At 39.5% G+C, this 21,749-nt stretch overlaps 1 protein-coding gene across 1 annotated transcript in view; it reads left to right on the forward strand.

Annotated features, from left to right (window-relative positions):
* Positions 1-21,749, forward strand: part of TNFRSF11A (TNF receptor superfamily member 11a) — a 43,647-nt gene that overhangs the window by 15,047 nt on the left and 6,851 nt on the right. Inside the window, exons 2-8 of the mRNA XM_042462087.1 lie at positions 8,336-8,417; positions 11,668-11,793; positions 12,821-12,964; positions 14,290-14,383; positions 15,857-15,948; positions 16,629-16,736; positions 20,187-20,239. Coding sequence (XP_042318021.1) covers positions 8,336-8,417; positions 11,668-11,793; positions 12,821-12,964; positions 14,290-14,383; positions 15,857-15,948; positions 16,629-16,736; positions 20,187-20,239 — 699 coding nt within the window. The remainder of the gene's footprint in view (positions 1-8,335; positions 8,418-11,667; positions 11,794-12,820; positions 12,965-14,289; positions 14,384-15,856; positions 15,949-16,628; positions 16,737-20,186; positions 20,240-21,749) is intronic.

Genomic DNA, 21,749 nt, shown 5'->3' on the forward strand with positions numbered 1-21,749 from the left:
TGGCAATAAAGTTGTTTTGTGAATCTTCCTTGTGTAATTTATTCATACAATAATTATTTATTGAAAAGAGACAGACAGACAGAATGCGTTTCACATGGAATTTCAGGAAGATGAGACTAATTCTTACATTTAAAAAAAAAAGATGGCCATTAATATAACTACAATAACTGCAGGAAAGGAAGCAAGAGAAGTCTAGTGACAGGGCGTGAAGGAATCTTGGTGGTCCCATATCTTTGCATTAAAATTTTCAAATGCCCACCTGCCTATCCATCTCTGAATTTGTTATCTTTTGCTGCAGATCATAGAATCATAGAGTTAGAAGAGACCACAAGGACCATCCAGTCCAACTTGCAGCCATGCACAAACTCACAAATCAAAGCATCCTCAACCTCAACAAATAGCCATCTAGCCTCTGTTTAAAAACCTCCAAGGAAGGAGACTCCAACCACTCTCCGAGGGAATGTGTTTCACTGTCAAACAGCCCTTACTGTCAGGAAGTTCCTCCTAATGTTGAGGTGGAATCTCTTTTCCTGTAGCTTGCATCCATTGCTCCGGGTCCTAGTCTCTGCAGCGGCAGAAAACAAGCTTGCTTCATCCTCAGTATGTCACCCTTCAAATTCTTAAACAGGGCTATTTATTTATTTACTGTATTTATACCCCACTCTTCAGCCCTAAAGGCTCTCAGAGGCTAAAGGATGTCATATCACCTCTTAACCATCTCTTCTCCAGGCTAAACATACACAGCTCCCTAAGCCTCCCTAAATCTCTCCTCATAGGGCATTCTTTCCAGACCCTTCACCATTTTGGTTGCTCTCCTCTGGACATCTTCAGCTTGTCAACATCCTTTTTGAACTGTGGTGCCCAGAAGTGGACACAGTATTTCAGATGAGGCCTGACCAGAGTAGAGTAGAGTGTAACTATTACTTCCCTTGATCTAGACACTATACTTCTGTTGATGCAGCCTAGAATCATATTGGCCTTTTTAGCTGTCGCATCACACTGTTGTCTCATGTTCAACTTGTGGTCTACTAGGACTCCTAGATTCCTTTCACACATAGTCTCCTTAAGACAGCTGTCCCCCATCCTGTATCTGTGTATTTCAATTAAGTGCAATACATTTCATTTCTCTGTGTTGGAAATAATAATAATAATAATAATAATAATAAGAAGAAGAAGAAGAAGAAGAAGAAGAAGAAGAAGAAGAAGAAGAAGCAGCTTTGGCCCATCTTTCTAATCTATTTAGGTCATTTTGAATTTTGATCCCTTCCTCTTGGGTATTAGCTTTTCCTCCTAATTTTGTGTCAGCTGCAGGTTTGATAAGCATGACCCCTATTCTTTCATGCAAATCATTGATAAAGATATTGAATAGCATTGGACCCAGGACAGAACCCTGTGTCACCCCATTGGTCACTACTCTCTGGGATGAAGAGGAGCCATTGTTGTGCACCCTTTGGGTTCGTCCGATCAACCAATTACAAATCCACCTAACAGTTGTATTGTCTAGCCCACATTTTACTAGTTTCTTTGCAAGAATATCATGGGGGACCTTGTCAAAGACCTTACTGAAATCAAGATATGCTATGTCTACTGCATTCCCTTAATCTATTTTTTAAAACTTTATTTTAAAAAGAGAGATCAGATTAGTGTGGCATGACTTTTTTGAGAAATCCATGTTGACTTTTTGTGATTATGGCATTCCCTTCTAAATGTTCACAGACTCTCTGTTTAATGATCTGCTCCAGAATCTTTCCTGGTATAGATGTCAGACTAACTGGAAGATGGTTGTTGGGATCTTCTTTTTCCCCCTTTTTGAAGATGGGGGCAACGTTTGCCCTCCTCCAGTCTGCTGGGACTACTCTTGTTCTCCAGGAGTTCTCAAAGATTATTGCCAATGGCTCTGAGGTTACACTTGCCAATTCTTTTAATAACTTTGGATGTAGTTCATCTGGTCCCAGAGATTTAAATTTATTTAGATTAACCAGATACTCCTGTACTACCTCTTTACTTGTTCTGTGCTGCGTTTCCTCGTTGTGTCCTCTGCTCCATTTCCCTCAATTTGAGCACCCTTTTCCTCTTGTGAGAAGACTGGGGCAAGAAGATGTTGAGTAGTTCTGCCTTTTTTCTGTCCCCTGTTAGTATTTGTCCATCTTCTCCATGCAGTGGCCCTTCCATTTCCTTCTTCTTCCTTTTGCTACGGATATGCCTTTGACACAAGTGAGGAATCTGCTAGACCTTGGAAGTCACCCATCACTACTATATCTCTCCTTTCTGAGTGTGTGGTCATTTGTTCTAGAAAGGCATCATCCAATTCCAAGATGAACTTGTACATTCCATATAAGGAAGAAATTGCACATTGCTTAAAATCTAATGCCACAGTCTTATTTGGGACTGAGTTCAATTGAACTCAATAGGTCATACTTCTGAATCAGGGGAGGACAAACTGCAGACCCTGCACTGCATGCAGCCATCCCCTTGGTTGTTCTGCAACCCTTGACTGCTTTCAACTTCCCAACTGTCCTTCCCACACTTTTCTAGCCAGAAAAAAGGGGATTAATTGGAACGTCGGTTCACTTTTTAAATGTTTAACATAAAGACACATCCACTTTTCAAATCTGGAAGTGTATTTATGATTTTGGATCTGGGGACATTTTTGATGGTCTATGTGCCCCAGCATGGTTCCCAGCAGAACACTGGCCACTGGACTAGTCACAATAGCCCATTTGTGCCCTGAATCAACATGCATAGACATAAATCCTATTGGTAATCCCAAATAGATCCATTCAGTTAATTAAATTTAAATCTGCATTGACTCACCATTCAGCAATTGATTTAATAGGTCTATTCCATTTAGGACTAAACAATAAGATCCAAGCCACTGAATTCCAAAGCACTGAAATTCTAGTGAGAGCTTGTGTGAAGTTTAACAGGTGCTGGATGTTGACGTTATTTTTCTTTTTAGCTGATATAAAGAGAAAACAGTTTTTTATTGGTTTATTGCTGGCTTCTTATCAAGGAAGTGAACAGTATTACTGTACAAAGGACTTCCATTGTCTTCAGTTGCAACATTGCAAGGTGCAGTGGTGGCCAAAACCTATGGGAACAGAACTTCCTTTTGTCATAAAGCTTGTGGATTGGGTTCATTATGAGTTACTACAATACTCTTTTTTTCTGAAAAGCAGAACTGTCATTGGATGTTTACATTTCCTGCTATTCTGTAGAATTTGGCTCTATGTTCTCTTGCGAATTTGCATTCGGTTCCCTAAAACTTAGGCTTTTGGCCCAGTTGGATTCTGTCAGAAACATTATTAAAAGTTCTTATGTAAAGAGGAACTTGCAGTATGAAACCAAAAGGAAAGATAGAAGCAATAATGTTATGTGTGAATACTTTTTGGCTAGTCATTTGGAATCACAACTGCTTATCAAGTTAAACAATTGCTATAATACATAGGCCCTTATCACAAGGACGGTTTTGCAGCTCTGAGCCGAAGCCACTGCAGGTCCAACGATGCGAATTCACCTTAAAACATGATGTATTATCTCATGTGATTGCTTTCTATGGGAGGTCGTTCCGAGGCGGATCCACAGTCGATCCAAAGTGACTCCTGATTTTTGTGAATTCAGTAACAAGCGAATTCACAAAAATTGTTTCCAAGCTCACATCGATTTCACTCCAAATTGGTCTGGTGTGGAATGCAACTTTGCTTCCATCCTGGTACAACCCCCCAAACCTCCAAGGTCCCACATTTTGCATGATGCTGTGCTGCAGTTTTGCTCCATTTGCTTCCAGTACTCCTTCAAGAACGGAGGCTGCATAATATTTCTTTAATAATAATAATATTAATAATGGCGAACAAGGCACTACAAAACAACAACAGCAACAACAACAATAATAATAAGTTTTTAGTTTACTGAGAGCTCTCTGGCAGACAAGGCTCAATGTTTCACGACACTACAGTTCCCAGAATTCCATAGCACAGAGCCAGGACAGTTGAAGTGGAGTCAACACGGATTATTTCCCCAGTGCGGATGCAATCTGAGAGAAGGCAACTGTTACAAAGAGAAGGAGAGTGGATTGGATTCAGGGAGGTGGTACTTTAGGGAGCATGGAGAACAAGGGAAACCGGATCATTTCTACACTCCTCCAAAATGGGTCTCCTTCAGATCCAAATGATTTACTTTCAAGTAAACCTGCAGCTTCTACACTGATTATTTTGCAGTGAAAGAATTTTTTACTATTATTATTATTATTATTATTATTATTATTAAGGAATTATTATTATGATTATTATTAATAATAAATAATTCTTTCACTGCAAAATAATAATAATAATAATAATAATAATAATGATGATGATGATGATAATTTTGCTGGTGATACATTCAGATGAAGCAGAGGCATGTAGGGATAGGTGACATTCCCTATATCATTCACGTGAGGCTAGCATTCATGTGAACCTGGAACCAGGAAGTGGCCCCATTCTTCACCTTGGAAGTGCAAAGGTTCACAATGTGTTCAGACCTCCACTGAGCATGCACAAGGGTCCCAGTTCACATTGGTGAATCCGCATGGTATGTACTGCTGTGGTAACTTAATGTGCACTCGCTCCGCTTTGACTCAGGAATGACCACAATTTCATTCTTCACGTGTGATAATTCATCATGTGAATTACCTTGGATTCGAATTGACTCTGCTTCCCCTTCACTTTGGATTGGCTCTGGATTGGAGTTCCAGTTTCATGTGTGATAAGGGCCATACAGAATCACTTGATTTGGTCAACTGTATCCCTGATCTGGTTGTTAAACATACACAACACTCAGATGGGGGAGTGGAGCTTGTTGAGTAGCTGCACCCCAATGGCATATATGGACTTTAGTATTACCCATCATACTGTCAGCACATATCACAATTGTATGCTGAGACAAGACTTTTGCATGTATTGTTGTACACATAGAGCCTTTCACACAAACAGGAATTCTGCTGTACTCTCCCATAGTTCGAGCTTGTGTGAAATCCTCTGCATTTACAGTAGTTTACACAAAGGCTCTGTTTACAAACATTTGCACTATATGCTCAGAAAGGAGAAAGAGGAGCTAACCCACATACACACACACAATATATTAGGGATAGAACTACTTGACATGACTCCACTTCCCATTCTCATGTTACTGTAGCCCATGGTGGGCAAGGCACTGTAAACAGAGCTCTAGGAATTGCATGCAATGCCAGAGGTGAAGGAGGGGGGAGGACTGGAAGTGGCTGGTTGTCCACCTCTGGTTTAGTAAAGTGGGAAGTGGTGTTATGAGAGCTGAACCAGTTTAAAAGACAAATTGCCAGGAAGAAGGTGGTCAAAAGAATCAACCACAGAAATAGGCTTGGGACCACATTTTGTCCACCTTGAATTGGACAGGATTGCACTTAAATTGCTTGCCAATGGTGAGGAAAATCCTAATACACTTCTGCCCCTTGTCAGAAATCCAATAATCCAGAGAACAGTAAAATTTCACCATATGGTTGGACAGTATAGAGAACCTGGGCAAACAAAGTAGCATGTTGCCATTTGGTAAATGCTTTCATCCATTGGATAAATGCTTTCCTCCATTTGATCCATCCAATTGGTATAATTTGATTAGTTTTTCATTGGGTTGTATTCTGATAACAGTGGGTCTGAACACACAGGCCAAAATAAAGCTACTTTGGGTCACTTTGGAGGTATGCTATTTAAATGATGCATGCTTCCTAAGAGGCAGCTTTGGCACAGCTGTTTTAACTTCCAGATATTATACACTTCAACACCCAGAAGCTCCAGACAGTAGTTAGAGATTATGGGAATTGAAATCCAAAACATCTAGAGGGGCAAAGCTTGAAAAGCACTGAGCTAAATTCTTGCACTGGGGTTATCATTTCACAGAAATGGGTGTGATAATATAGAAAAATGAATCCCAAACAAGAACTATGTACCATGTAATCTGTGCTAGGGTTTTCCACATTAATCTACATAATTTACACAATCAACATAATTTTTAAAAATCTTACATTGTGTGTATTTGCTTGTTGTCAGAATTATGGATCCCTGTGAGACAAATTCATAGAGGACTGGTCAATAAATCAGCCAAAAGGCTCACTCTTCCATTAGACAGAGTGACCATCTAAGTCAAAAGATGCTAGGAGATAGCAGCAGGGTGTTGGAGGAGCCAGCTGTATGCAATGTAACTTACATTATCTAATGGAAGAACCAGCCCAGATGTATACTCAAAAGATAGGGCATGAAAATTATACCCTTTCTCTATTATTTATCCACCCCAGTCTCTGAACATGACTCATGATGCTAGTCCTGGCAAGGATAAGTAATAGAGAAAGGGTATATGTTTCATACCTACCTTTTGAATACCCATCCAGGCTGGCTATGTGAAACACTCACCTCAGTCAAAGGGTTTTTTAACGCTTTCTTATTTTAAGATCACACCCGTATTATTCCTTGGGTTGTGAACTCATTAAGCAAGTCAACCAAGCAACTACCTAAAATTAGCACAAACATATACAGTTCTTTATTTACCAAGTTTGGAAGGGAATGGATTATATTTCTTATGAAAACTGGGAATTCCCTCCCTTGCTAAGGTTAACTTCTGGTTTCAGAACTTAATGCCATGAAGTATATTATATAATTATTTTATCCAATTATTTTAGATGGGAGCTGTTGAAAGCTACAGTACTCAGGTTTCCAAAAAAAAAGGAAAAGGAGAAGCATTTGATCAGTATTTTGTAAGCTTGTAGATACAGCCTTTTGAAGTATTACTGGAAACAGATGGCTTTTCCAGAAAATTGAAGGCATTTTGGAAGATTGCTCCTTGTGGTAGATACACTCATTTCACTTTTGTGTCTAGTAAACTGGTATTTCAAGTTTTTATAGTATTTCAAAAAACCTGTTTGACTACAAGTACCTGAGGAACAAAACAAACATATATGTGTATTCTAGTAAGTACTGACTCCCTGAAACGCCTTCAGCTATTTTACACTATAGTCTTTCCCCACCACCACCCAGTATTTCTTGGGCCCTCATCTAGGAGTGCTTCCAGGTGATGTGTTTATTGTGCAGACATCTTGCTCATTCATATAATTTCTGGCAGTGGGGCAGAGCAAATGTCTGAATACTCCCTTGAAGCCAAGATGACTAAACTGAGACTGTCATACTTTGTCCATACCATAAGAAGAGTTAGAAGACAGTAGGAAAAGAACAAGACCACATTCCAGATGGATAGACTCAACCAAGGAAGCCATAGGCCTGAGTCTGCAATATCTGAACAGGGTGGGTGAAGATAGGGTGACTTGGAGGTCTCTCATTCATAGAGTTGCCATAAGTCGAAGTTGAGTTGATGGCAGTTAACAACAGCAACTGAGTTGTTTTTTTTTAAGCAAAGAAATTCCACAGAAAAGGAAAAAACTCAATACAGTGCTACCTCAGGTTACGAAATTAATTCGTTCCGCCGTTCCGTTCGTAACCCGATAATTTCGCAACCCGAAAAGGCTTTTCGTTAGCGTTGGAAAGCCGCTAGCCGCGCTTTGCGTTTGAATTTCGCGCCGAAATAAATTTCGTAACCCGAAAAAAATATCGTAACCCGGAACAGTTTTTTCCAATCTAACTTTTTCGTACCCCGGAAATTTCGTAACGCGATCATTTCGTATCCCGGGGCACCACTGTATGCACAATGCCCTTTGATTTGGCATGCTAGAATTCATCCTTCCATAAGTACTGCCTATTAAATGGTTTTGATACTTAGTTGAAGAAGGCATAGAAAGAAGGGAAAGGAATTACAGGGGATCATCATACTCTGCATTTTGCTTACATCTTGTCAGATATAAGAGAAAATATTGTCACAAACTAGCTACTGGTTGTCAACTAAGGATTCTTCCAGACAAAGGGCTCCTAGCACTACGGATCAAAATTTTGTTCTGCTGTTCTTTTTTCACTTTCTATTTTCTTTCTTTGTGGAAAGAAAAAATTAAAGAAGTGGTAAGACAACAAGAGAGGCAACAAGATAAAGACAACATTGCTTAACCCTTTCCACAGTTCCATGAATGAGGCAAAAGAATTGCATATTAAAAGCATCTTCTGGAATCACTCATGGTGTCTGTCAGTATACACTGTCAGCAACAGTGATACAAAAACACCGTCAAGTCTACAGTCAAAAGTGCAACTTGGATTTTCTTGAAACCTTTCTTGACTTAAGAAGAAAAGTGTATTGCAACCCACCTCGATTTGTACGGAAAGGCGGAATATAAATTATTATTATTATTATTGCCTAAGATGTCATATTTCTCTCTCTTCCTGTCCTTCAGTTCTCTTTACAAATCACTCCTCCTTGTAAAAGTGACCAACACTATGAACATGCTGGACGATGCTGCACCAAATGTGAACCAGGTAAATATGCTAAGGGTCATTTTTATTCATGAGTTAAAAAAAATATTTCATATATAAATTAAAGATCTTATTCCTTAACAAAGCAGTGTTCTTTTTTAAAAATGAGTTACATTACCATTTGATGGAGAATGTAAACAACATTTCTATTTCCATCAAGATAATTTTATTTGAGGTGAAATAAAGTAGGAAACAGGGATCCTTAACCACATTTTCTTCTCATATGTCTATTGAAAAACTTGAAAAGTTACGTTTTTGGAGTACTAGTCCCAAAAAACCTCAGCAAGCATGGAGATGTGGTCCAAAAAATTACATTTCCAAGTTTTGGGCCATGGTGGTATGGATATTTTTCAGAGGCATGGCAGCAAAGAGGAAAGAAAGGAAGAGACCGATTGAGAAAGAGTAATCACCAACACTTTTAAAGCTAGAAAATATAGAAAAGAGAAAAGGGACATTTCTGTGTTAATATACTTGATGATAAAAAGATTTAAAAGTAATGACATTGCCCCTCAATATCTTTTTTAAAAGTAGTGGGGAGGAAAAGTAATGCCATTACTTTTGACATGTCACACCCTAGTTCTCCATGCAGAAAGTATAGCTCAGTAATCACTCTGACATGAAAGTAGGAAAAATATGATCAGGTGTACTAGTTCTGCATACCAGAATCTGGGACAAGTAGTTGTAAAAGACTATCACCATCTTGCCTTGCTTCTGAAATTCCATCAAGTGTCTTCTCGACCCAGCTGGAGACTCGCTGTTGAGGTAGACTGTCCTTTGTCCTTATACAGGAGGGTAAGCAGTTCTCATGTATCATGTCATTATGCATTATTTACCACAACTGTCGGACTGCGGGCCCAATTCAGTTTTGCCTCAATTAAGAACTCAGTAGGAGGCCATAGGCAAGACTCTTTCAGTCCCAGTTCCCCCATCTACCATATGGAGGATAATAATACGGACAGCAATCTCCTTATGTGGTTGTTGCAAAGTTTACAACTAGAAGTGATGCTCTTTGAACACTAAAAAGTGCTGTACACATTCATCATCATCACTATTCACATTTACACAACATCAATTGGCCCCTTTTTTCCCAACATTTTCTATCAGTTTTGCCTCAGTCCAAATTCTCCTTGTAACCCTTCCACTTCATTTATCACTATCATAGAACTTGGAAGAGTTACTTCTTCAGAACACAGCTCCCAGAATCCCCAATAACTTGTCCAGTGTCTGTGCTATAGCTTGTCGTGCATTCTGCCTGTCCTTCCATAATACAAGTTCCTTTTCTTCTTTTTCTCTTGCCTGTCAGGGCCATATGCTGTTGTAGAGAAACCAGGCAGATAGGATTTTTCTAAACTTGAATCCATCTTTCATCTCCTTGGGCTTCTCACATGTCTCTTAAGACTATCACTGCTTGATTCAAAATTATTACTTTTAAGGGCTATGTGGGGTAGATAAGAACATTTGGCAGATGAGAAAATGTCAAACTCTATGAAGCACCAGTACTTTAGGAAGCACACTTAGTCAAACTTAATAAATAATAATAATAAAATTTATTTGTATCCCGCCCCTCTGAGAACAATTGGGCGGCTAACAAAGTTAAAAATACAAAACATATAAAATCCCTGGTACCCTCCCCTCCTTAAAAAAGTATTAAATCCAATGCAATATTTAAAAAACAGAACAAAAAACAACAACAAACATACAAGTTAAAAACTGACCAGAAACTTAGTATTCACAGATAATCAAATGGTTCCATTTTATAAAACCACTTTCTCAGTTTACTTTAAAGTCTGCAGGAGTTTTCTTTGAATTTCAGTGATAAATGCTAGTAATACCCTTGCAAGTTTGTGTTGTTTGCAACCATTTCTGAAAGAGTCTTCATGTACATAAGATTAGAAAGCCATGTATACATTGCAGCCCACTTTATGACAGCTAGACACAGCATATACAGAATTGGACGGTGTCCCAGAGCAATCCGGAATAGATTCAAGGGATCAGGATCTCAGGCAGATAAGATAAGGAGCTTCAAAGTGACTTTCATTCAGTATCAGTTTATTTCTTCCACACGTCACACAGCAGGCTGTCCTGATTACGAGACTGGTAGAGTATTCAGGAAAAACAGGGTAATGGAGTGGTCTGAATATTGGACTACGACTCTGGAGACCAGAGTTTAAATATAGCTCAACTGTGGAAACCCACTGGTTGACCTTGGGCAAGTCATGCTCTCTCAACCTCAGAGGAAAGCAAAGCCAACACCCCCTCTTGAACAAATCTTGCCAAGAAAACCATGTGATAGATTTGCCAAAGGGCCGACATGAGTCTGAAATGACTTGAAGGCACACAACAACAACAACAGCAGCAGCAGCAGCAGCAGCAGCTATTTAGCCCTTTTAGTACAAAAAGGAAGTGTAGGAAACAAAGTACAATGTAAATAAAAGTAAATAAATTAAAATTAAATTAATTGAAACTTTAAATAAAGTGAATAAAATTCTTAATAGAACTTTAAAACAGGTGCCTAAAATGGGATATGGAGAACAAAACCTTATTTTCAGCTATATCGTAGACCAAATCATGAGATGCGTGCATCAGTTGATTCAGAAATGCAGGTGCAACAAGTCAATTGGCAAGCCCTTGGAATTAAAAAGATAGATGACCATATTCTTCTGTGCCTCTGGGTTGAAAGAGGTTGTATAGTTTCCTCCAAGGAAGGGTCATGCACAGAGCAGACAGCATTTTTGAGTCATTAAAGCTCACCAAGGGAGGGTGAATCATGACTGGAGCCTTTAGAAACCAGGCAGGAGATAATGCCCTTCAAGCTGGAGCTGAGGCTCATGTCCCTACTGATCTGCACACCAGCTATTCCTCACACAGACAAGCATTGTCTTTATGTTTGCGGTGCCAAATATAATTGTTAAACTGCATGGGGAAAACTCGGGAGAAATCAGAAAACCTAGGAATTTTCACAGATGGTTTAGCAATTCCTTTCTCCTGTGGAAGCCACTCACTGGATTCTGCAATTGTTACTTCTAACTGGCCACACTCCCTCTCAAGTGCTGATCCTGACCTGAGTCACTGTAGTTCTAAACCTCAGCCCCATGCTGATAGCCAGCATTTTGGAAATACGTAAGCATTTGACAACCTCCAATTTCATGCTGTGAATGCTACCCTAATTGGAAATATGAAAATGATTCTGAGTCAAGCCTGTGGTTCAGATTGGCTTGTTAATTTACTAGACCTCTCTTTCTGTCCTTCTCAGGAAAGTACATGTCTGCAAAGTGCACTGCCACCTCAGAGAGTATATGCAAGCCTTGTGGTCCAAATGAATATATAGATGTCTGGAATGAAGAGGAGAAATGCTTGCTTCGTAAAATATGTGATCATGGTAAGGAAAATGTAAAAAGGCATTATTTGTGATTCTTGCTGGGTTCTTGTCCATTTGTGTGAACATATCAGTGACAACAAAATATCAATGTGAAGTCGAAGGTTTCATGGTCGGCATCCATAGTTTTTTGTGGGTTTTTTGGGCTATGTGGCCATGTTCTAGAAGAGTTTATTCATGCTGTTTCACCAGCATCTATGGCTGGCATCTTCAGAGAATGCTGACCTGGAAGAGAGTGGCTAAGCAGTTTGGGGAGATGCCAAGGTCTCACCGTCCCTTCTTGGTTCTGCCTGAGCTGGATGGGACCTCCAGATGCCATCTATCTTAGCTGCCACCACCTATTAATTTGAATGTCCCTTGCACAGCAATGCAATGTGACATTGCTGGGGTTTCAGTTGCACTGTGCTTTCCACCCCAATCTCTGTGGGGCAGAGCAGAGGCATGTAAATAGTGTGAGAGGAGAAGCTCTTTAAAGGAAAGGCTTTATTCCAAGCAAGACTTTTCCATTGTCATGAAGGGTATGTTCCCTTCAGGCACTTAGGATGGTAACAAGTCACAGAATAATCTATATCATGTTTGGCCAAGATGGAGCAGGCAGTTATCCATCTTCTATGTCAGTAGGAATCACAAAACATTCCATATGACTCAGAATCTGCTAACAATCAGGAATCCTATAAACTGTGAGCTATGTCAGCCATGATAGATCCACTGTGGTTTAAAATACGTTTTATGCAAGGTCTGAGAATCCCAAAGCAGTGGTGCTTGGTGGATTCCATGTCAGTGAAGGCAGCAAATCTGCTCACAATGAATCTGCTCTGGATTTTAATCCAAACTTTAAATGAACTATTAAGTGTGCTAAACCCTGTTCCTAAAAATAGGTTCAGCATCATGGAAAGTTCCTTTAAAATTCAGACTAATACCATGTCAACAACCCAGTTAACTTAGAGCATTATTGCTCTGAAGAAGGCTCTGAAGGCATGACTTTGCTTTTAACTTCCATGTCCTTCTCTGTTTTTTGTTGTATCTAAAGGCAAAGCGTTAATAGAAGTGAATCCAGGAAATAGCACATCCCAGCGACAGTGTGCCTGCACTGCTGGTTACCACTGGAATGAAGACTGTGACTGCTGTCGGAGAAATAAAAGATGCCCCCTGGGTTCTGGAGTTAAATATCCTAGTGAGATTTTGATTCATCTAACATCTCTGGGAAGCTGCTTTGGTTTGGGAGAGGTTTTTATGTGGTTAGGTTGTATCCACTGTTTTCTACATGACTTTTGTAGCAATTAATATCCAGCATCAGAACATAATTACTGAGCCAGTCATCCTTTTTGCATGGTGGATGTCAAGAATAGGCAGCAGACTAACATAACCTAAGGCCCACTGCATATTCTGAGCTGTAACTGGCTGCAATTCCACCCCCCCCCAAATGAGGCTTCCCCTCACAGCAAGTGGCAGGACTGGGCCCCAGGGGCAACACTCTGGGGCAGCACTCTGGATCCCTGTTGCTGGCTAATGAGTTCCCTGATCTGTGGTGGCCATCCCTGGACAAGTCAATGGAAGATGGATTGCTGAGGCTATATAGGGAAGAACCGCAAAGAAAACAAAATTGCACATGTTTGACCCATTTCCAGTCTCAGGAGCTATGAGAAAAGTATATCCAAGTTGCTAAAAGGCAAGTCTATTCCCCCGATCCATTCCCAGCCTTGAACTGCCAGGGTACTGTGAAAATATCTAACAGGACCTACTGAACACAAAATAGCCTATTTGCTGCCACTAGCCAATTGTTAACATTTGGCCATGATGCTGACAAGAACCCTGCAACCCATCTGCCTAGAGGCAGAGGCCATAAGTGCTACACTGCATGATTCACACAACATTGTCCACCTCCCTGATGTCCTTGCAAAATCCACAGCTGGCCAGCAGTGGCTGGCGGCTTCCATGTCAGTAGGCAATGAATTCACTCTGAATTTTAGGCTGCTGTCATACTGCAGAATTAATGCAGTTTGACACTGATTTAACTGTCATGGCTCCATCCTATGGAATCCTGGGATTTGTAGTTTCTTGTGGCACCAGAGCTCACTGACAAAGAAAGCTAAATGTCTCACAAAAATGCAAATCCCAGAATTCCATAACATTGAGCCATGGCAGTTAAAAAAAATGCCAAACTGCATTAATTTTGCAGTGTAGATGCAACCTTGGTCTGAACATTTAAGGAGCTATCCACAGTGCTGAACAGATTAAAACCCAGAATATATGGAAAAACCCTTGTGACATGGAATCCACTAACCACCACCGCCAGCTTCTCCCATTTCCCTGATCCTCATGTTAGGTTTAGCTTTGCTTGCACAGCTCCTGGAATCATAGATGAACTGATAGTGCTACTGCTACTGAGAATTTGTTGGGGAAAGGTGGTGGGAAGGGTGGTTAAAAGCAAAATAAGCAAAAGCTTTTGGGATACTTGACATTTACCCCTTTCTTTATCGTTCTTTCTGTTTCTTTTAGTACAACAAAACAAGGACACAGTATGCATACCATGTCCTGCAGGATACTTCTCTAATGTCTCTTCTGCAACTGATGCATGCAAAACATGGACCAAGTAAGTGACCTGCACCATCAGCTATTAAAATAACATAACAAAACATTGAGCCTTTGGAAACCTCCCTATTTGTGTTTAAAGTAATTGAAGTTAGTTGTGGAAAAATATTTATCAGTTACATGTATATCCTACCTTTTATTCCATTGAGCTCAAGGGAGCATATATGTCTCTCTACCCTAGCCCACTTTATCCTCACAACATCCCTGAAAGGTAGGTCAGGGCTGAAAGACAGCATGACTCAGAATCATCCTGTGAGGTTCAGTGGTCGGTGCAGATGTTAATCTGGCTCATCCAAGTCAATCCAACCCTATAAAAACAACAACATCAATGGAGCCAAACAAGTTTGACATAAATGTTTATACAGGTTGAGTCTCCCGTATCTGAAATTCTTGGGACCAGAAATGTTTTGGATTTTTAGTTTTGTTTTGTTTTGGTTCTTTTGGATTTTGGAATACCTGTATTTGCATATACATGATGTAGTGGTTTGACTGTTGAACTATGATTCTGGAATCAAGGGTTTGAATCCCGGGTCAGCCATTTAAACCCACTGGGTGACCCTAGACAAATCACACTCTTTCAGCTTCAGAGGATGGCCATGCCAAACTCCATCTGAAGAAACTTGCCAAGAAAATCCCATGATAGATTCGCCTTAGAGTTGCCATGTTATAAACAACTTGAAGGCACACAACAACATAATGATATATCTTAGAGAAGTTTAAACACAAAATTATTTTATGTTTCATGTACACCTTGTACACATAGCTTCAAGGTAATTTTATACAATATTTTAAATAATTTTGTTCCTGAAACAAAGTTTGTGTACATTAACCTCTCAAAAAGTGTCACTATCTCAGCCACCCATGAAAAATGTTTTGAAATATCTCAAACTTTGGAATTCCAGATGAAGGAGACTCAACCTGTAGTTCTGTTGTAGAGCTTTGCTAGATATTGGAAACACCACTGCAGCCACTGCTCACCTCATTCTTTCTTGTAGCACCTATCTAAATGCAATAATTTGCATGCTATCATTGCATTATATATTGCCTTACTACCTCCTTACACCATTAGTTGTCATCTGTCAGGGAAGGACCCATGATAAAATTACATCAGGGCAGACACTACGCTCAGGATGTCTCATAAACATTTTTATAAGCATCTATGGCAGTGGGACAGAAAATCTGCTCTGGGTTTACGTCCAAGATACTGAATCAAATTTGGGGGACAGGGTTCAACAACTCTAAATTTCAGACTGAAAACCCAGAGTGGATTCACTGCTCCACTTACTTGGAATCCATCAGCCGACAATTAGTTAAGTTGTCAGCCTGGATATTCTGGCAGCAGTGTTTAGATTGCTGTGAGGCCCAATGTATATGTTAGACATATTAAACGATCTGATCCAATCCTCTCTCTCTCTCTCTCTCTCTCTCTCTCTCTCTCATTTTATGTAATTGTTTTTTTTTGTTCTTCCTGAAGCTGCACAGCTCTTGGAACTGAGGAAAAGATTCCTGGGAACAGCCAATCTGATGCCGTTTGTTGGAAGCAAATGAAACCACTTTTACAAGATGGTAAATGTAATTCTTGATGAGACAGTAGCAGCAGCTGATATTTAACTAAAAAAAAGTTATATAGTCAGATTTAAGTAAGTGTTCATTTTGACCTTGCCAGGAGCAGAGGTATTGGTATATGGACCCTCAATATAAACATTTGGCTGGCTTACAGACCCTAGCTCTGAGATACGTTAAGAGCTCTTGCTTTTTTCTCAACATTAAAATTGATAGGCCAATAAATAATGTGATCTCATTTTACAATAGTAATCAAAATAGGACGTATGCAAGCCAGGTGGCTTTTTGTTTTTGCATGAACCCTAATTCATAATATTTGCTTCCAGATCTTCTCTAATTAAGAGAAGGCATTTTCTAATTAAGCTTTTGGGGCAGGGTTTTGGTTTTTTGCCATACCACTGAATTTCTTTTATAAAATCATTAATATTTTAAAAGCGTATAATTCCCAACTGACCATGGAAACCCACTGGGTGTCCTTGGGCAAGTCACACACTCTCACTCTCAGAGGGAGGCAAGGGCAAACCACTTCTGAATATATTCTGCCAAGAAAGCCCCATGATAGGATCATCTTAGGGTCACCATAAGTCTGATATTGCTTGAGGGCACAAAGCAAAATATTAATCCATGAAATGCACTTGAATTTAAAGATCCAACTGTTCTGAAACTGTTTGTTGATTTTTCAGAAACCAACAAGTTATTTTATATGTTCATTGCTCCACTCTTTGTTATTGCACTGGTTGGCACTGCTGTCCTTGTTATATACTATCGCAATAAAGGGGAAACACTGACAGGTATGTAGCATCTTATATTATCTTGTCTTATTATGAAAACTATGTGGTATCTGTGCATTTTCTATTCCTCATTTGCCTTTGTGTGTGTGTACGTGTGTGTATATATATATATATACACACACACACATACATATACATATACATACATACAATTGGCCCTCTGTTTTCGCAGGGGATCTGTTCCGGACCCCCCACGAAAATGGGAGTTCACACTTATTCAAGACCCATAGGCTTCAATGGGGCACGCCCTCATGTGTGCCCCAGACACACTCACCATTGAAAATAGCAGAGGTCACCCCTCCATGGATATTGGAAAGGAAAGGTGACCATATATCAATCACTAGATTAGTCCTTAAATCATTTTCAACTGTGCTGTCCAATTTCTGTACTTTATGATATTTTAATTGACCTACTGTTAAGGACATCTTAAAAATTTCACCAATGAAAGACTTCTCATAAGCCATTTCTTTGGCCCAATTGGTCATGCAAAATTGGTTTATATGCCCATGGGAAGTTACTTTGTGTGACCACCTACTGAAATAAGTGGTAATTGTGGAAGACTAGTGTCATGTAGGAGGTGTTCAGTATCCATGTACTGCTCATGTTCTCACCAGAACAATATGTGCATTTTGATGTAGAGAAGGAGCTGCTGTGCACATCAGCTTCTCCATCTATTTAAAACAAAGGATGCATACATGCACTTGTATTCCTTTTTGCATGTGGATCAGCTTTCTATACTGAAACATCTCCAACTCTCTTATTAATTATGAAGAACCGTATGTGTGCACTTTAGTTCCTATATTTCTAAGGAGTTGTTGAATCAAGAGCATTGGCTTCCATGCTGCTCATCTACTGATGTATCATTCGCTTAAGCTGAACTACTAGAATATGACTTGGTTTTCCCCCACTAACTTCAGTTGGACAAAATAGGCTTAATTCCAAACACTTTGATTTTACTGAGTTGTGAATTAAGGGTGAGACTGTGACTCAGCTTAAAAGCATGTCAGATTGGTTTAAGTGGTTTTGCGGCCAGCTCTGTAAAACTAGCCTACTCTCCAGAAAAAGTCCTTTGGATTTAGTGGAAAACAATAATAGTCCCTACTGCAAATCAGACTCATAAAAATTTGAGTCAAATCACAGTGGGATCTCTGGTCTAGATTCCTTCTCTTTACACTTGTCATCTCATGTGTGAGATTCATTTACAGATATTCTATCCTTTTAACTTATGGATATACCAAATCTACAGTCTAATAGTTAAACCTGTACAAGGCATTCCTTGAGAGAGCTTCATAAGCCACAAGTGGGACTCCTTGGTCCTTGGTGCTGGATTCAGACTTTGGGGCTTCAACAAATGTCCTAATTTCCATCCCACCATAGTTAAATACTAGCTCAGCTTTTGTAGTTTTTTCCCCACCCTACAAAGCTGAAATCTCTTCCCTAGGACATAATTTACTGTCAGTAAGAATGTTGAGCCAGAACATACTGGTGATTTTGGTATCATAATTTTGCCTTCGGCCTCACCAACCACAGCATTGCAGTTCAACAGAACATCTCAGAAATTGGATTCAGGTCACAGAGTGAAAGATGTTAGGTTCCCCACCTTGCCATAAACTAGGGGTGAGCAAAATGCAGCTGACCTACATGGCTCTGAAGTCTTTTTTGGTGCCCTCATGTGCCTCTATTGCTCAACAGAAGCTTTTTTTAAATGGCATTTTGATTTGCTAGCTCTCAAAAATTTAGTAGCAAACTGGTAAATGCTCTGTTATTAATGGAAAAATGCATTGACTACTCAATGGCATAGAAAAATACTCTATTCGGCATAGTATTTCATTATTTTATATGAGGGAGTTAAAAACTTTGATCTTCCAGCTGTTTTGTACTTCACCTCCCAGAAGCCTCCACCATAACGCCCAATGATGATGGATTCTGGAAGCTGAAGTCCAAAACATCAGGAGAACTAAACAGAGGAAGCCACTGTTCCATATCATACTCAATATTATATTATATATTATATAATTATTATATGCCCTAAGAGGAACAAAATAGTTCCTATTGCTATTACAGTGAATTATGAAATTTCATTATGATAAGTAAGTATGAAGTGGGTTGGGGATGACATTATTTTTTTTAATGCTATGAAATAGCAAATGTGATGAGATCAATATTTAATAAAATAAAAATAAACTGTTTAAGTGTGAGTGGTGGGGAATTTAAATAGTTAACACTCAGAAATGTAATGAAAGTTTTTTAAAAGTTATAAGCCAATACTTCTATTAGATCTTCCTCAGTAATGCTTAGGAAAATAAATGGTTTTTAAAGAAAGTCTAATCCACCCCCCGCTCCCACCCACCCCCAAGTAGTTCCCTATCTTGCCATAACCAGACAGACAGATTGTCAGAAGAACAAAGTAGATCCTATTGCTATTGTATGTTTACAGCTTTTCCTGATCCTTAGAAATGTCTTCCTATTATGCATAGGTTGTTTTTCCCACAGCAAAGCACATAACCCATGGGAATATTCCTTCTTTCAGTGGAGTCAATGAGATTATTTTAATGAGCATTTTGTGTATTCCTTCCAAGTCTTCCCAGTGCTAAAAATAATTGTTCCTTTGGCAATTCATGTGATCTGTCTTGCAGCAGATGAACCAATCACTTGCCCAGGCCTAGATCATTAGCAGGTCAGTCATAGCCTAATGCCACATGAGATGGAACAAAGACACAGTTGGTGTGGAATCTTCTATTTTAGTCACAGATGCTCCAAAAAGACATATCTTCCATTTATGCCACCCGGGCGAGAAAGACCCTTGCAGTGAATATTTTAACACAAGTCCTTGTAGAAGATGGGGACTTGTTCAGAAAAAAGATATTTAAAATAAGCAATGTCAGCCCAATTGGATTTAGAGAATTAAATATTGTATCTGCTGCCTTGTAAAAAGAAAAATGTCACATCCCTTGATTAAGTCAGAGGAACTCGGTTGCCCTAACTCTGTGATAGACTGTGGCCAGTGGGTTAGGTTGGACATACTGTATTAGATTTTGTCTCTAATCTGTCATGATCTCTAGGTTCCTACATGGTTTTAGGATTGCTCAGTTGCAGTTAAGAAGTGAGGCCAACCATAAAATTTCTTATCAACTAATCCTCACTCTGCTAAGCAGGAATTTATCATCATTGCCCCTTCCCCACTAATATAAATTTGGTTCTTGGACCCAAATGTTGTGGGAAGAATCTCTGCGGATGTGCCCCCTGTGTGGTTATTGTGATGATGTATGAACTGACTCAGTCATTCTGCTGACTATGAATTAGTTGACCCTAACACTCTTTTGTAGCCTAAATTCTGTGGCAGAACTAATTTGCACAGCAGGTTATACATGTATGGTTTTATTTGTGATTCACTTAGACTCTAGAGTGTGCCAAAATCTAATTGATTCATATCTTTGTTTCTCCCTCCAGCAGATTTACATTACTGGGCTCTTGTGATATGCAGACAAATAAAAAAGACAAAGGTGAGTTTAAGGCTGTACTTATTTCCATGCTGTGCTGTGCTGTTTCTAATTTCTCTCTCTTGATTTCCTTGGCAGCTACTTAGCTCCAAGTGGTGAAATAAGGTCGTAGATTTGTCAAAGGCTCTTCAGTAGCTGCCATACCACATAAGGGAAGGGCAAGAGGGAATGGCAAGATTACAAGGGAACAGAGAACCACAAAGGGTCTCTTGGCATTAAGTCACAAAGAATCAGAGCCTTGTGTTGAGTAACTTCTCTGCTGCTTGTTGAAATCCATAGGATTTCATATTAAGAGATTATTGCAGTTATTATTAAAATATATTATTGATTTGAATTTCTCAGTAGCTTTCTTAGGCTGGCAGTCTAGACTCCTTTCAAGCCAAAGAAAGACTTGTGTGGTCTATTCTATATGGGAATCCTTTTCCATTAATTAGATCAGTATTTCCCAACCTATCTGATATGAGGAACCAGCAATTTCTTTTCAATATGTCAGGGACTGTTATCATATTATGTGCCTGTTGTTCATGACGTTATGTATAGAGAAAAATGTCAAGCCTAGCCGTACATTACAGTGACTGTGTCAATGTTAGCTACAGTGAAGCTTCAAAATAGTTGTCGTTCTGTTGTCAAATTAGAATGCAAAGGGATCTTGTTGTACCTTTGAGACTAAATGAAAGAAATAATTTGGTAGCATAAGCTTTCCTAGACTCCAGCCTACTTCCTCAGATGCATATTTGGAGTAAAGAATTCAGAGACAGACCTATATAAACCTTTTGTGTGAGAATGTCAGTTCAGATTCAAAACCTTGTGTGTATAGCAACACACTACACACATTTCAACACTATCTAACCCCGTTCACACAAGAGCACCCCTGACCCAGTTCATCACATCCCCCTCTCTGTTTCCCACACTACATTCCAATACTCATTTATATGATTATCCACTCCCCTTGGTTTTATGGAACAGCCTTCCTCTTGCCTTTGTCCCCCAATGACCATCGACCATTATTAAAACTGAACTCGTCACTGAACTCCATGCCCACAAGGTTTTGAATTTGAGTTGGTATTCTCACACACAAACAGCTTATATACTGTATATACTCGTGTACAAGTTGACCTCATGTATAAGTTGAGGGAACGTTTCAGGATCAAAATCCTGGGTTTTGATATGACCAGTGGATAAGTTGAGGGTAAAACTTAGGGGGCTATAAAGAAGGATGGAGAGGGGGAAATACCACTACATCCCTCCTTCTCCTTCTCTGGACCTCTCCCAACTGATTCCCAGGTGCTGGAGGAGAGGTTTTAACATCAGATTAAGAAAAGAGGCAAATGGATTTAAATGGAGAGTTGTTTCCATAGGAAGCAAGGCTTTGCAAAATGGACTGGAGAGATGGTTTTAAATGGAGAGGGTTTTTTTGGTAGGAAGCAAGGTCTTGCAAAATGGAGCAGAGAAAGAAGCAAGTGGATTTAAATGGAGAGGTTCTTCCATAGACTGCCAAGTCTTGCAAAATGGA

The sequence above is a fragment of the Sceloporus undulatus genome, chromosome 4 (genome assembly GCF_019175285.1).
Source record: "Sceloporus undulatus isolate JIND9_A2432 ecotype Alabama chromosome 4, SceUnd_v1.1, whole genome shotgun sequence".
Classification (NCBI taxonomy): domain Eukaryota; kingdom Metazoa; phylum Chordata; class Lepidosauria; order Squamata; family Phrynosomatidae; genus Sceloporus; species Sceloporus undulatus.